The sequence below is a fragment of the Hyperolius riggenbachi genome, chromosome 3 (genome assembly GCF_040937935.1).
Source record: "Hyperolius riggenbachi isolate aHypRig1 chromosome 3, aHypRig1.pri, whole genome shotgun sequence".
NCBI lineage: Eukaryota > Metazoa > Chordata > Amphibia > Anura > Hyperoliidae > Hyperolius > Hyperolius riggenbachi.
Window position 1 is genome coordinate 14,816,033 of NC_090648.1, and position 16,658 is coordinate 14,832,690.

Consider the following 16,658-nt stretch of genomic DNA (forward strand, 5'->3'; position numbering starts at 1 on the left):
CTCATATCCCAGCAGGATCCGCCGCGGTCGCTCGGAAAGCTGCGGCGCAGCGTCTGATCTCAGGAAGGTCATTAGCTATTACCGGTTACTATACATTATGTATGTCCTGTGTCACATCTTTACACGCTCTGCCGCCTGCCCTTCTCAGACACTCCCGCCGCCTGGAATACATCCCTGCCACTTATTTTATTGGAACGGGATATAAAGTCCTAGTTTCTTAGCTGAATGTTGCATCTAGTTTATATTTTTCCCTCAAATTCCTTAAAGCGGACCTGAACTCAGAACTTCCTCTCTGCTCAATAAGATAAGCAAGAGCATAATAACCTTTAAATAAAACAAACATTTATTTTTTACAGGTGATACAAATCCTGCAATAAATCTTCAGCATGTCTACTTCCTGCTTTTATGGAAGCAGACAAAGGGTTAACATCCTATGTTAACCAATTAGCTCTTGGCCATGGCAGAGGAGATTTCTGAGCTGACACAGCTGAGAGATCTAATTACACTGGTGATTAGTCACAGATGAGGGGGAATGGATCTGTGATCTCTGTACAGGGCTGTGGTATATGTCAGAGCTATATAAATGTATAATAATAGTGACATTAGAGTGTAAGCTCCTCTGGTGCAGAGACTGATGGGAATAGATCAGTGATCTCTGTACAGTGCTGTGGTATATGTCAGAGCTATATAAATGTATAATAATAATAGCGTGTGACTGTGGTGAGGACATTAGATTGTAAGCTCCTCTGATGCAGAGACAGTACAGGGCTGTGGTATATGTCAGAGCTATATAAATGTATAATAATAGTGTGTGACTGTGGTGAGGACATTAGAGTGTAAGCTCCTGTGGTGCAGAGACTGATGGGAATGGATCAGTGATCTCTGTACAGCCATGTGGAATATGTCAGAGCTATATAAATGTATAATAATAGTGTGTGACTGTGGTGAGGACATTAGAGTGTAAGCTCCTGTGGTGCAGAGACTGATGGGAATGGATCAGTGATCTCTGTACAGCGCTGTGGTATATGTCAGAGCTATATTATTATTATTATTTATTGTATTTATAAAGCCCCAACATATTACGCAGCGCTGAACATTAATTTAGGTAATATATATATACATATATAATAATAATAAGTGTGTGACTGTGGTGAGGACATTAGAGTGTAAGCTCCTCTGGTGCAGAGACTGATGGGAATGGATCAGTGATCGCTGTACAGCGCTGTTGTATATGTCAGAGCTATATAAATGTATAATAATAGTGACATTAGAGTGTAAGCTCCTCTGGTGCAGAGACTGATGGGAATGGATCAGTGATCTCTGTACAGAGCTGTGGTATATGTCAGAGCTATATAAATGTATAATAATAATAGTGTGTGGCTGTGGTGAGGACATTAGAGTGTAAGCTCCTGTGGTGCAGAGACTGATGGGAATGGATCAGTGATCTCTGTACGGCGCTGTGGAATATGTCAGAGCTATATAAATGTATAATAATAAGTGTGTGACTGTGGTGAGGACATTAGAGTGTAAGCTCCTCTGGCGCAGAGACTGATGGGAATGGATCAGTGACCTCTGTACAGCGCTGTGGTATATGTCAGAGCTATATAAATGTATAATAATAGTGTGTGACTGGGGTGAGGACATTAGAGTGTAAGCTCCTCTGGTGCAGAGACTGATGGGAATGGATCAGTGATCGCTGTACAGCGCTGTGGTATATGTCAGAGCTATATAAATTAAATAAATCTATATATATAAAATCGGATGTGTGTGTGTGTGTGTGTGTGTGTGTGTGTATGTATGTGCCGTGATCACGCAAAACCGGCTTGACCGATTTGAACAAAACTTGGTTTGCAGATCCCTTACTACCTGGGATGATATGTTCTGGGGGTCTCGCGGCCCCCCTGCACACGTGAGCGGAGCTACAAAGAGCCAATCAGATTTCACCCATTCAAGTCAATGGAAAAAATGGAAAAGGCTGCCATTCTCACAGTAATCAAGCCAGAGTCCCCACACTTGGCACAGTTGGTCACTTGGTGACCGAGGTTACAAATCCAGGAAAAGTGGGCGGAGCATAAAACAGCCAATCAAATTTCAGCCATTCATTTTAAATGGGAAAATGTAAGCTGCAACCATTCTTAGACTGTTAATCGCAGGGTTCTCAAACTTGACACAGTTGGTCACTGGGTGAATGCGATTAAGATTCAAGAAAGTGGGTGGAGCCTACAACAGCCAATCAAAATTCACCTATTGATTTTCAAGGGGAATATTTAAACTGCTGCCATTCTTACAACTGTTAATGGCAGAGGCTTCAAACTTGCAACAGTCTGTCTTTGGGTGACTGGGGGTCAAAATTCACAAAAGGGGCGGGGCCACAAACAGCCAATCAGATTTCCTTGGTGGATAAACTGCTTCCATTCACACATTTTTGATGCCAGGAACCTGAAAGCTCACAAACTTGGTCATTGAGTGACTGTGTGTCCAGGTTACAAAAAGTGGGCGGAGCCAAAAACAAATTTTACTAGGAAAATATAAACTGTAGCCATTCTTACACCGTTAATGGCAGGGTTCTCAAACTTTGCACAGTTGGTCACTGGGTGAATGAGATTAAGAATTTGGAAGGTAGGTGGAGCCTACAACAGCCAATCAGAATTCACCTTTCAGTTTTCATAGGGAATATTTAAGCTGCTACCATTCTTATACTGTTAATAGCAGATGCCTCAAACCTGGTACAGTTGGTCACTGGATGATTAGGGTTCAAATTCAAAGAGGGGCAGAGCCACAAACAGCCAATCAGATTTGTTTATTTTTCAATGGGAATATACAAAGTATTGATACCAAGGACCCCAAAGCTGATACACTTGATAATTGAGTGACTGTATGCCAAGGTTAGAAAAAGTGTGCGGCGCCAACAACTTTATTTTTTACATGGCAGGGTTCCCAAACTTGACACAATTGGCCACTGGGTGACTGGGATGAATATTCAGAAATGTGTGTGGAGCCTAAAAACAGCCAATCAAAATGTACCTATTGATTTTCAATTGGGAACATTTACATTCCTACCATTCTTACACTGTTAATGGCAGAGTTCTCAACCCTGATACAGTCAGTTATTGGGTGACTGGGGTCCGAATTCACTAAAGGGGGTGGAGCCACAAACAGCCAATTTGATTTTTTAGATTGATTTCAGCCACTCTGTTATTGGCAGGGTTCTCAAACTTGACACAGTTGGCCACTGGGTGACTGGGACTAATATTCAGGAAAGAGGGTGGAGCCTACAGCAGCCAATCAAAAATAACCTTTTGATTTTCAAGGGGAATATTTACATTGCTCCTATTCATACATTCTTAATGGCAGAGGCATCAAATCTGGTACAGTCAGTCACTGGGAGACTGTGGTTTAAATTCTGAAAAGGGAGTGGGCCAAAACAGCCAATCAGATTTGTTTAATTTCAATGGTAAAATGCAACTTATTGATGCCAAAGACCCCACAGCTCATAAACTTGGTCATTGAGTGACTGTATGTCAAGGTTAGAAATAGTGGGCAGAGCCAAAAACAACTAACTTTTTACATGGGAAAATATAAATTGCAGCTATTCTTACACTGTTAATGGCAGGGTTCTCAAACTTGACACAGTTGGTCACTGGGGGACAAGGATTAATATTCGGAAAAGTAGATGGAGCCTACAAGAGCCAATCAAAATTTACCTATTGATTTTCAACGGGAATATTGAAACTGCTGTCATTCTTACACTGTTAATGGCAAAGGCCTCAAACCTGCTACAGTCGGTCATCAAGTGACTGGGGTTCAAATTCACTAAAGGGGTGGAGCCACAAACAGCCAATAAGATTTACTTTTTTTGGATAAACTGCTTCCATTCACACAATTTTGATGCCAGGAACCAAAAAGCTCACAAAATTGGTCATTGAGTAGTGACTGTGTGTCAAGGTTACAAAAAGGTTACACAAAGTGGGTGGAGTCAAAAACAGATTTTTCTGGGAAATTGTAAACTGCAGCCCTTCTTCGCTGTTAATGGCAGGGATCTCAAACTTTGCACAGCTGGTTACTTGTGACTGGGATTAATATTCAGAAAAGTGGGTGGAGCCTAAAAAAGCCAATCAAAATCACCTGTTGATTTAAAAGGGGAATATTAAAAATGCTACCATTCATTGCACTATTAATGGCACAAGCCTCAAACCTGGTACAGTTAGTCATTGGGGTTTAAATTTAGAAAAGAGGACAGAGCCACAAACAGTTTCATTTCTTGGGAAAATACAAATTATTGATGCCAAGGACCCCAAAGCTCACAAACTTAGTCATTTAGTGACTGTATGTCCCGGTGACAAAAAGTAGGCGGAGCAAAAACCAAATTTCACTGTTAATGACAGGGTTCCCAAACTTTGCCCAGATGGTCACTGGGTGACTGAGATTAATATTCAGGGAAGTGGGTGGAGCCTATAATAGCCAATCAAAATTCACCTGTTGATTTTCAAAGGGAATATTTAAATTGCTGCCATTTTTATACTGGTAATAGAAGATGCCTCAAACCTGCTACAGTCGGTCATTGGGTGACTGGGGTTCAAATGCTGGAGAGGGGCACACAAACAGCCAATCTGATTTGTTTAATTTCTATGGGAATATACAAATGATTGATGCTAAAGACACCAAAGCTCACAAACTTGGTCATTGAGTGTTTGTGCGTTAGGGTTAGAAGAAGTGGGCGGAGCCAACACCAGTCAAATACATACACAGGCAACGCCGGGTCATCAGTGGGTGGAGACAAATACAAATTTCACTGGGAAAATGTACACTGCAGCCATTCTTACACTGTTAATGGCAGGGTTCTTAAACTTTGCACAGTTGGTCACTGGGTGACTGGGATTAATATTCAGAAAAGTGGGTGGAGCCTACAAAAGTGTATTAAGCTTCACCTATTGCTTTTCAAGGGAATATTTAATTGCTACCATTTTTGCACTGTTATTGGCACAGGCCTCAAACCTGGTACAGTTGGTCATTGGGCGACTGGGGTTCAAATTCAGAAAAGGGGGCAATCAGCTAGTGTATAATAATAATAGTGTGTGACTGTGGTGAGGACATTAGAGTGTGAGCTCCTCTGGTGCAGAGTCTGATGGGAATGGATCAGTAATCTCTGTACAGCACTGTGGTATATGTCAGAGCTATATAAATGTATAATAATAATAGTGTGTGACTGTGGTGGGGACATTAGAGTGTAAGCTCCTGTGGTGCAGAGACTGATGGGAATGGATCAGTGATCTCTGTACAGCGCTGTGGTATATGTCAGAGCTATATAAATGTATAATAATAATAATAATAGTGTGTGACGGTGGTGAGGACATTAGAGTGTAAGCTCCTCTGGTGCAGAGACTGATGGGAATGGATCAGTGATCTCTGTACAGAGCTGTGGTATATGTCAGAGCTATATAAATGTATAATAATAATAATAATAGTGTGTGACTGTGGTGAGGACATTAGAGTGTAAGCTCCTCTGGTGCAGAGACTGATGGGAATGGAGCAGTGATATCTGTACAGCGCTGTGGTATATGTCAGAGCTATATAAATGTATAATAATAATAATAATAGTGTGTGACTGTGGTGAGGACATTAGAGTGTGAGCTCCTCTGGTGCAGAGACTGATGGGAATGGATCAGTGATCTCTGTACAGCGCTGTGGTATATGTCAGAGCTATACAAATGTATAATAATAGTGTGTGACTGTGGTGAGGACATTAGAGTGTAAGCTCCTCTGGTGCAGAGACTGATGGGAATGGATCAGTAATCTCTGTACAGCGCTGTGGAATATGTCAGAGCTATATAAATGTATAATAATAATAGTGTATGACTGTGGTGAGGACATTAGAGTGTAAGCTCCTCTGGTGCAGAGACTGATGGGAATGGATCAGTGATCTCTGTACAGCGCTGTGGAATATGTCAGAGCTATATAAATGTATAATAATAATAGTGTGTGACTGTGGTGAGGACATTAGAGTGTAAGCTCCTCTGGTGCAGTATTAATATTTGCCGTGTTTTGTCATGTGACAGAGTTCAGGAAATCTGGGTAACGTCCGGCAGCCGCGTCTTCTCCTCTCCCCGAGATGCACAGCTCTTTACAATGAACGGCAAGGAGTGTGGCGACATTTCTGGTGAGTCTCAGAACAGCGCAGTGATTACATTCTTACATATTATCATCCTTTAGATCCATTATCATTTCTCATTTCTAGTGGAATATAGATTAGCTTCTGATTGCTTTAGATAAACTACTTACTGTTTTTATCTTTTGTTTGTATTTATACTTTGCCTGGTACATTTGAAATATCACCATTGAAAAGGTCTCATGTCACTTTTCCACCAGCAGGGGGCACTGCAGACTCTTTGCTTTTGTAAGTGGTGATTCATTCTGTGTACTGTGATCAGTGAACATCACACTGTATGCTGAGAGTCCCACAGATCCAACTCCAATTAAAATGAATAGAATTATATCATCAAGCAGAGGCAAATGGAGTTAAAGGGGACCTGAACTCTTGCAGCGGACAGAAGGAAAACGCAGAGAAATGCACCCTGTATGTATTTAGAGAGTTTAGCCTGTCTAATTCCACTTCCTCTGTGACTAATTACAAGCTGTAATTTGATCTCTCCCCTGTGTCACATGACTGCCATGGCAGAGATGGCAGATAAGCCCATCTGCAAGCACAGACTGGTAACAATATGTCTGCATGAAAGCAGGAAGTAGACACACTGCAGATTTATTTCAGGATGTGTATCAGCTGTAACAAAGACATGTTTTTGTGTAAAGGTTAGTATGCTGTTGTGGAGCTTTTACAGCAGAGAGAAGTTATGAGTTCAGGTCCGCTTTAACATGAGATGGAACAGATTGTGATCATCAGGGGTGTAAATAGAGGAGAGGAGCCCCTGAGATTGGGGGCGGCCCCGAGCTGCGGGCAGGGAGGGGCCCATCTGCTACCCTTCCCTTCCTCCAATGCAGGGTGTACTAGAGACCAGGTTCTCAAAGTGTGGTACGCGTACCCCAGGGGGTACTTCTGATGGTTCCAGTGGGTACTCAGGCTTGATATACTTAACCAAGAAAAACAAGTTTAGAGATTTAGAAAATGATAAATCTTATTTAAACAACACCAAGTTAACATTCTAGCTAGTTAAAAGCAATAGTAACTGCTTGGAAATTGTTTAGAACCAATTATCATGTACTACAATCAAATATATATTTGTCAAGGGGTACTTGTGATAAATTTTACTATGCTAGGTGGTACTTGGTGATTACTGGGTTTTAAAAGGGGTACATATTAATAAAATGTTGAGAAACACTGAGCACTGATGGAGGCTTCCTGACTAATACCGGGTTTCCCCAAAAATAAGATACTGTCTTATATTAATTTGTTTTTCAAAATTTGTGCTAGGTCTTATTTTCAGGGAGGTCTTAAATTCTATGATGGTAGCTAGATAGATTCCCCCCGCCTGCTACTTTTACCTCCCCTGCTCTCGCCGCTGTCCTCCTGTTAAAGAGAAACTCCAACCAAGAATTGAACTTTATCCCAATCAGTAGCTGATACTCCCTTTTACATGAGAAATATATTGCTTTTCACAAACAGACCATCAGGGGGCGCTGTATGACTGATTTTGTGGTGAAACCCCTCCCACAAGAAGCTCTGAGTACCGCGGTACTCCGGGCAAACTGCCACAATGTAACAATGTTCACAGACAGGAATTAGCTGTTTACAGCTGTCTCTAACAGCCAAAACAGCTAGCAGCAGCTACATAACCTGCCCACAGTAACAATGTCACCATGTAATACATGTCAGAATGTGAATCTGGGAGAGGAAAGATTTTACAACGAGCAAATACTGACTAAATCATTTATACATAATAATGGTAAAAATGAAGCACTTTTTTTACTACATTATTTTCACTGGAGTTCCTCTTTAAATCTGGAAGCCTCTCCTGATTGATTATGCCTGTCATTATTAACACCACCTGCCCGTCCGCTCCCTTTACCTCCCCTGCTCTCGCCGCTGTCCCCTTGTTGAAGTCCGGAATCCTCTGTTCATTATGCATGTCATTAATCACACCGCAGATTAGCGGTGACTCGCGGTGAAAGCAGCTACACGAATGTATCAGGTATCAGCACAGACAGGAAGTAAACAGAGATCACTTCCTGTATAGGGCAGCGCTGTTACCTGATACATTCATGTAGCTGCTTTCACCGCGAGTCACCGCTAATCTGCGGTGTGATTAATGACATGCATAATCAGCAGAGGATTCCGGACTTCAACGAGGGGACAGCGCCGAGAGCAGGGGAGGTAAAGGGTGGGCAAGCGAGCAGGAGCAGGTCTGCAACTAGGTTTTATATTAGGGGGATGTCTTATATTTCGAGCACTCTCAAAATATATGGGGTGTCTTACTTTAGGGGGAGGTCCTAAATTCGGGGAAAGACGGTATATAACTGGTAGTTTTGACGATGAAAAGTGTAAGATCTTACTTTCTCTGAAGAGCAAACCATAAGTAATGGAAAAAGCAATGTTTATTCATGCATGTAGACAACGCGTTTCACAGGTCTTAGCTGGCTTCCTCAGGTCAATAACAAGTGCCTGCAATGATTTGAGCATTTGCTGGGGTGCCTCTAAATAGGCTCCCCAGCATACACTCTAATCATTGGGGGTACCCCAGCATCTGCTCAAATCATTGGGGGGCACCCCAGCATACGCTCAAATCATTGCAAGCACTTGTTATTGCCCTGTGAAACGCGTTGTCTTAAAGGGACACTTAAGCCAGAAAAAAAGTTTTACTCACCTGGGGCTTCTACCAGCCCCCTGCAGCAGTCCTGTGCCCTCGCAGCCACTCACTAATCCTCTGGTCCCCCTCTGCCAGCTAGTTTAATTTTTGCCGACAGGCCCGTCAAGACTAGCTACGCGTAGCTTTCTCCGCATCCCCGACTGTAATTAGCGCTATTGCGGGCCGCAACGCGTACAAAAATACGCGTTGCCGCATATATATGCGTTGGTAACGCGGCAAAGCGTATTTTTTTACGCGTTGTGGCCCGCAATAGCGTTAATTACAGTCTGGGATGCGGAGAAAGATACGCGTGGCCAGTCCTGACAGGCCTGTCGGCAAAAACGAAACTAGCTGGCAGCGGGGGACCAGAGGATTAGTGAGTGGCTGCGAGGGCACAGGACTGCTGCAGGGGGCTGGTAGAAGCAGAACTAGCTGGCAGCGGGGGACCAGAGGATTAGTGAGTGGCTGCGAGGGCACAGGACTGCTGCAGGGGGCTGGTAGAAGCAGAACTAGCTGGCAGCGGGGGACCAGAGGATTAGTGAGTGGCTGCGAGGGCACAGGACTGCTGCAGGGGGCTGGTAGAAGCAGAACTAACTGGCAGCGGGGGACCAGAGGATTAGTGAGTGGCTGCGAGGGCACAGGACTGCTGCAGGGGGCTGGTAGAAGCAGAACTAGCTGGCAGCGGGGGAGCAGAGGATTAGTGAGTGGCTGCGAGGGCACAGGACTGCTGCAGGGGGCTGGTAGAAGCAGAACTAGCTGGCGGCGTGGGACCAGAGGATTAGTGAGTGGCTGCGAGGGCACAGGACTGCTGCAGGGGGCTGGTAGAAGCAGAACTAGCTGGCAGAGGGGGGGCCAGAGGATTAGTGAGTGGCTGCGAGGGCACAGGACTGCTGCAGGGGGCTGGTAGAAGCAGAACTAGCTGGCAGCGGGGGACCAGAGGATTAGTGAGTGGCTGCGAGGGCACAGGACTGCTGCAGGGGGCTGGTAGAAGCAGAACTAACTGGCAGCGGGGGAACAGAGGATTAGTGAGTGGCTGCGAGGGCACAGGACTGCTGCAGGGGGCTGGTAGAAGCAGAACTAGCTGGCAGCGGGGGACCAGAGGATTAGTGAGTGGCTGCGAGGGCACAGGACTGCTGCAGGGGGCTGGTAGAAGCAGAACTAGCTGGCAGCGGGGGACCAGAGGATTAGTGAGTGGCTGCGAGGGCACAGGACTGCTGCAGGGGGCTGGTAGAAGCAGAACTAACTGGCAGCGGGGGACCAGAGGATTAGTGAGTGGCTGCGAGGGCACAGGACTGCTGCAGGGGGCTGGTAGAAGCAGAACTAGCTGGCAGCGGGGGAGCAGAGGATTAGTGAGTGGCTGCGAGGGCACAGGACTGCTGCAGGGGGCTGGTAGAAGCAGAACTAGCTGGCGGCGGGGGACCAGAGGATTAGTGAGTGGCTGCGAGGGCACAGGACTGCTGCAGGGGGCTGGTAGAAGCAGAACTAGCTGGCAGAGGGGGGGCCAGAGGATTAGTGAGTGGCTGCGAGGGCACAGGACTGCTGCAGGGGGCTGGTAGAAGCAGAACTAGCTGGCAGCGGGGGACCAGAGGATTAGTGAGTGGCTGCGAGGGCACAGGACTGCTGCAGGGGGCTGGTAGAAGCAGAACTAACTGGCAGCGGGGGACCAGAGGATTAGTGAGTGGCTGCGAGGGCACAGGACTGCTGCAGGGGGCTGGTAGAAGCAGAACTAGCTGGCAGCGGGGGACCAGAGGATTAGTGAGTGGCTGCGAGGGCACAGGACTGCTGCAGGGGGCTGGTAGAAGCAGAACTAGCTGGCAGCGGGGGACCAGAGGATTAGTGAGTGGCTGCGAAGGCACAGGACTGCTGCAGGGGGCTGGTAGAAGCAGAATTAGCTGGCAGCGGGGGACCAGAGGATTAGTGAGTGACTGCGAGGGCACAGGACTGCTGCAGGGGGCTGGTAGAAGCAGAACTAGCTGGCAGCGGGGGACCAGAGGATTAGTGAGTGGCTGCGAGGGCACAGGACTGCTGCAGGGGGCTGGTAGAAGCAGAACTAGCTGGCGGCGGGGGACCAGAGGATTAGTGAGTGGCTGCGAGGGCACAGGACTGCTGCAGGGGGCTGGTAGAAGCAGAACTAGCTGGCAGCGGGGGACCAGAGGATTAGTGAGTGGCTGCGAGGGCACAGGACTGCTGCAGGGGGCTGGTAGAAGCAGAACTAGCTGGCAGCGTGGGACCAGAGGATTAGTGAGTGGCTGCGAGGGCACAGGACTGCTGCAGGGGGCTGGTAGAGGCAGAACTAGCTGGCAGCGGAGGTCCAGAGGATTAGTGAGTGGCTGCGAGGGCACAGGACTGCTGCAGGGGGCTGGTAGAAGCAGAACTAGCTGGCAGCGGGGGACCAGAGGATTAGTGAGTGGCTGCGAGGGCACAGGACTGCTGCAGGGGGCTGGTAGAAGCAGAACTAGCTGGCAGCGGGGACCAGAGGATTAGTGAGTGGCTGCGAGGGCACAGGACTGCTGCAGGGGGCTGGTAGAAGCAGAACTAGCTGGCAGCGGGGGACCAGAGGATTAGTGAGTGACTGCGAGGGCACAGGACTGCTGCAGGGGGCTGGTAGAAGCAGAACTAACTGGCAGCGGGGGACCAGAGGATTAGTGAGTGGCTGCGAGGGCACAGGACTGCTGCAGGGGGCTGGTAGAAGCAGAACTAACTGGCAGCGGGGGACCAGAGGATTAGTGAGTGGCTGTGAGGGCATAGGACTGCTGCAGGGGCTGGTAGAAGCAGAACTAACTGGCAGCGTGGGACCAGAGGATTAGTGAGTGGCTGCGAGGGCACAGGACTGCTGCAGGGGGGCTGGTAGAGGCAGAACTAGCTGGCAGCGGGGGACCAGAGGATTAGTGAGTGGCTGCGAGGGCACAGGACTGCTGCAGGGGGCTGGTAGAAGCAGAACTAGCTGGCAGCGGGGGACCAGAGGATTAGTGAGTGGCTGCGAGGGCACAGGACTGCTGCAGGGGGCTGGTAGAAGCAGAACTAACTGGCAGCGGGGGACCAGAGGATTAGTGAGTGGCTGCGAGGGCACAGGACTGCTGCAGGGGGCTGGTAGAAGCAGAACTAGCTGGCAGCGGGGGACCAGAGGATTAGTGAGTGGCTGCGAGGGCACAGGACTGCTGCAGGGGGCTGGTAGAAGCAGAACTAGCTGGCAGCGGGGGACCAGAGGATTAGTGAGTGGCTGCGAAGGCACAGGACTGCTGCAGGGGGCTGGTAGAAGCAGAATTAGCTGGCAGCGGGGGACCAGAGGATTAGTGAGTGACTGCGAGGGCACAGGACTGCTGCAGGGGGCTGGTAGAAGCAGAACTAGCTGGCAGCGGGGGACCAGAGGATTAGTGAGTGGCTGCGAGGGCACAGGACTGCTGCAGGGGGCTGGTAGAAGCAGAACTAGCTGGCGGCGGGGGACCAGAGGATTAGTGAGTGGCTGCGAGGGCACAGGACTGCTGCAGGGGGCTGGTAGAAGCAGAACTAGCTGGCAGCGGGGGACCAGAGGATTAGTGAGTGGCTGCGAGGGCACAGGACTGCTGCAGGGGGCTGGTAGAAGCAGAACTAGCTGGCAGCGTGGGACCAGAGGATTAGTGAGTGGCTGCGAGGGCACAGGACTGCTGCAGGGGGCTGGTAGAGGCAGAACTAGCTGGCAGCGGGGGACCAGAGGATTAGTGAGTGGCTGCGAGGGCACAGGACTGCTGCAGGGGGCTGGTAGAAGCAAAACTAGCTGGCAGCGGGGGACCAGAGGATTAGTGAGTGGCTGCGAGGGCACAGGACTGCTGCAGGGGGCTGGTAGAAGCAGAACTAGCTGGCAGCAGGGGACCAGAGGATTAGTGAGTGGCTGCGAGGGCACAGGACTGCTGCAGGGGGCTGGTAGAAGCAGAACTAGCTGGCAGCGGGGACCAGAGGATTAGTGAGTGGCTGCGAGGGCACAGGACTGCTGCAGGGGGCTGGTAGAAGCAGAACTAGCTGGCAGCGGGGGACCAGAGGATTAGTGAGTGACTGCGAGGGCACAGGACTGCTGCAGGGGGCTGGTAGAAGCAGAACTAACTGGCAGCGGGGGACCAGAGGATTAGTGAGTGGCTGCGAGGGCACAGGACTGCTGCAGGGGGCTGGTAGAAGCAGAACTAACTGGCAGCGGGGGACCAGAGGATTAGTGAGTGGCTGTGAGGGCATAGGACTGCTGCAGGGGCTGGTAGAAGCAGAACTAACTGGCAGCGTGGGACCAGAGGATTAGTGAGTGGCTGCGAGGGCACAGGACTGCTGCAGGGGGCTGGTAGAGGCAGAACTAGCTGGCAGCGGGGGACCAGAGGATTAGTGAGTGGCTGCGAGGGCACAGGACTGCTGCAGGGGGCTGGTAGAAGCAGAACTAGCTGGCAGCGGGGGACCAGAGGATTAGTGAGTGGCTGCGAGGGCACAGGACTGCTGCAGGGGGCTGGTAGAAGCAGAACTAACTGGCAGCGGGGGACCAGAGGATTAGTGAGTGGCTGTGAGGGCACAGGACTGCTGCAGGGGGCTGGTAGAAGCAGAACTAGCTGGCAGCGGGGGACCAGAGGGTTAGTGAGTTGCTGTGAGGGCACAGGACTGCTGCAGGGGGCTGGTAGAAGCAGAACTAGCTGGCAGCGGGGGACCAGAGGATTAGTGAGTGGCTGCGAGGGCACAGGACTGCTGCAGGGGGCTGGTAGAGGCAGAACTAGCTGGCAGCGGGGGACCAGAGGATTAGTGAGTGGCTGCGAGGGCACAGGACTGCTGCAGGGGGCTGGTAGAAGCAGAACTAGCTGGCAGCGGGGGACCAGAGGATTAGTGAGTGGCTGCGAGGGCACAGGACTGCTGCAGGGGGCTGGTAGAAGCAGAACTAGCTGGCAGCGGGGGACCAGAGGGTTAGTGAGTGGCTGTGAGGGCACAGGACTGCTGCAGGGGGCTGGTAGAAGCAGAACTAGCTGGCAGCGGGGGACCAGAGGATTAGTGAGTGGCTGCGAGGGCACAGGACTGCTGCAGGGGGCTGGTAGAGGCAGAACTAGCTGGCAGCGGGGGACCAGAGGATTAGTGAGTGGCTGCGAGGGCACAGGACTGCTGCAGGAGGCTGGTAGAAGCAGAACTAACTGGCAGCGGGGGACCAGAGGATTAGTGAGTGGCTGTGAGGGCACAGGACTGCTGCAGGGGGCTGGTAGAAGCAGAACTAGCTGGCAGCGGGGGACCAGAGGATCAGTGAGTGGCTGCGAGGGCACAGGACTGCTGCAGGGGGCTGGTAGAAGCAGAACTAGCTGGCAGCGGGGACCAGAGGATTAGTGAGTGGCTGCGAGGGCACAGGACTGCTGCAGGGGGCTGGTAGAGGCAGAACTAGCTGGCAGCGGGGGACCAGAGGATTAGTGAGTGGCTGCGAGGGCACAGGACTGCTGCAGGGGGCTGGTAGAAGCAGAACTAGCTGGCAGCGGGGGACCAGAGGATTAGTGAGTGGCTGCGAGGGCACAGGACTGCTGCAGGGGGCTGGTAGAAGCAGAACTAGCTGGCAGCGGGGGACCAGAGGATTAGTGAGTGGCTGCGAGGGCACAGGATGGCTGCAGGGGCTGGTAGAAGCAGAACTAGCTGGCAGCGGGGGACCAGAGGATTAGTGAGTGACTGCGAGGGCACAGGATGGCTGCAGGGGGCTGGTAGAAGCAGAACTAGCTGGCAGCGGGGGACCAGAGGATTAGTTAGTGGCTGCGAGGGCACAGGATGGCTGCAGGGGCTGGTAGAAGCAGAACTAGCTGGCAGCGGGGGACCAGAGGATTAGTGAGTGACTACGAGGGCACAGGATGGCTGCAGGGGGCTGGTAGAAGCCCCAGGTGAGTAAAACTCTTTTTTTCTGGCTTAAGTGTCCCTTTAATGTGCATGAATTGCTTTTTCCATTACTTATGGTTAGTTCTTCAGAGAAGGGAAGATCCTATACTTCTCATTGTCACACCTACCAGTTATATATTAGTCATGGTGTTATAGTATAGTCCAGTGTTCCCCAACCCTGTCCTCAAGGCCCACCAACAGTACACGTTTTGCAGAAAACCACACACATTCACAGATGAGGTAATTAGTGTTGCAGCAGAGCTGATTAACTAGCTGTGTGGATTTCCACAAAACATGTACTGTTGGTGGGCCCCGAGGACAGGGTTGGGGAACTCTGGTATAGTCCATACCCTTAGAGGATCTAGTGACGAGGAGGACCTAGTGTACTCAGAACTTATCCAAGACAGGGATTAACCAGCATGTACATCTATAGACCTGGGACACCGATTGGGGACGGTTATATTCCCGCAGGTTGAGACGGTGGTTGCAAGTTGTTGCAACCCACTTTTGTGAGTATTATACCTACTACCTTTTACCTATACCCTTGCTCCAGAGATGCTGCACCATTGGGTTCCTGGTATTTCTCATCCCTTAGATACTTGGAGGTTATGGGTAACCATGAAGGATCGACACTTCTCCAATACAGGGGGCTATTCTTCAGATCAGGTGTTTTTGTGGCTACACTTGTTTTGGGTGTAACAATCCTGATGGCCACAATCCTTGTGAGATGGACCCCTAGGCCGTAAAGGCCATCAAGGCAGGGAAGGGACCAGAACAACGTTTCGGCTTTGTCAAGAACCTTTGTCAGTCTCTTGATAAAGGGCACATATCCCGAAACGTTGATGCTGGTCTTGTCATGCTGTATAACCCCTGTATGAAATATGAGCAAATATTTTGGAGATTTATTTATCGCACTTGAGGGTAGACTAAGGATTTGGCTCTACATTTATGATCAGACTACTGGAGGTTTGATGGACCTCTTCAATCCGCTGGACTCCCCGCCACACATGGTTGGACCTCAGGCCTGCGGCCGAACTTCCGTATACTACCTCATTAAAGCGGACCTGAACTCACAACTACCTCTCTGCTCTAAATGATGAGCAACAGCATAATAACCTTTTAAAGGAAAACATTTCTTTGTTACAGCCGATACAAATCCTGCAATAAATCTTCGGTGTGTTTACTTCCTGCTTTCATGGCAGCAGGCAAAGGGTTAATATCCTATGTTTACAAATTAGCTGCTCTGCCAAGGCAGTTGGCATTCCAGAGCTGACACAGCTGAGAGATCAAATTACACTTGCGGTTAGTCACAGATGAGGGGGATTTAGACAGGCTAAACTCTCTAAATACATACAGGGGGCATTTCTCTCTGTTTTCCTTCTGTCCTGTGCAGGAGTTCAGGTCCACTTTAACAGTCTGATTTGTTCTGAACCCATCCCTTGCACTAAATGGGAGCACCCACACCCAAAAATAACCACCTGCCACCCCCACAGCCTTAAAGGATACCCGAAGTGACATGATGAGATAGACATGGGTATGTACAGTGCCTAGCACACTAATAACTATGCAGTGTTCCTTTTTTTCTTTCTCTGCCTGAAATAGTTAAATATCAGGTATGTAAGTGGCTGACTCAGTCCTGACTCAGACAGGAAGTGACTACAGTGTGACCCTCACTGATAAGAAATTCCCCTTTTTATCTCTTCCTTGCTCTCAGAAGACATTTTCTGCTAGGAAAGTGGTTTATAGTTGGAATTTCTTATCAGTGAGGGTCACACTGTAGTCACTTCCTGTCTGAGTCAGGACTGAGTCAGCCACTTATATACCTGATATTTAACTATTTCAGGCAGAGATAGAAAAAAAAGGAACACAGCGTAGCTATTGGTGTGCTAAGCACTGTACAAACACATGTCTATCTCATCATGTCACACGTCACTTCAGGAATCCTTTAAAATTGCATTGCGATCTATGGAAGAGCTGATTTTACAAAGAACACCTGTGCGCCAAAAATGCCTC

General features: G+C 49.2%; 1 protein-coding gene across 3 annotated transcripts in view; it reads left to right on the forward strand.

The window, feature by feature from the left end:
• CAMTA2 (calmodulin binding transcription activator 2) overlaps positions 1 to 16,658 on the forward strand; it is a 183,702-nt gene that overhangs the window by 21,840 nt on the left and 145,204 nt on the right. For all 3 annotated transcript variants that reach the window (XM_068273892.1, XM_068273893.1, XM_068273894.1), the window contains exon 2: positions 6,057 to 6,157. In XM_068273892.1, the coding sequence (XP_068129993.1) occupies positions 6,127 to 6,157 (31 nt within the window). In that variant the 5' untranslated portion in view covers positions 6,057 to 6,126. The remainder of the gene's footprint in view (positions 1 to 6,056; positions 6,158 to 16,658) is intronic.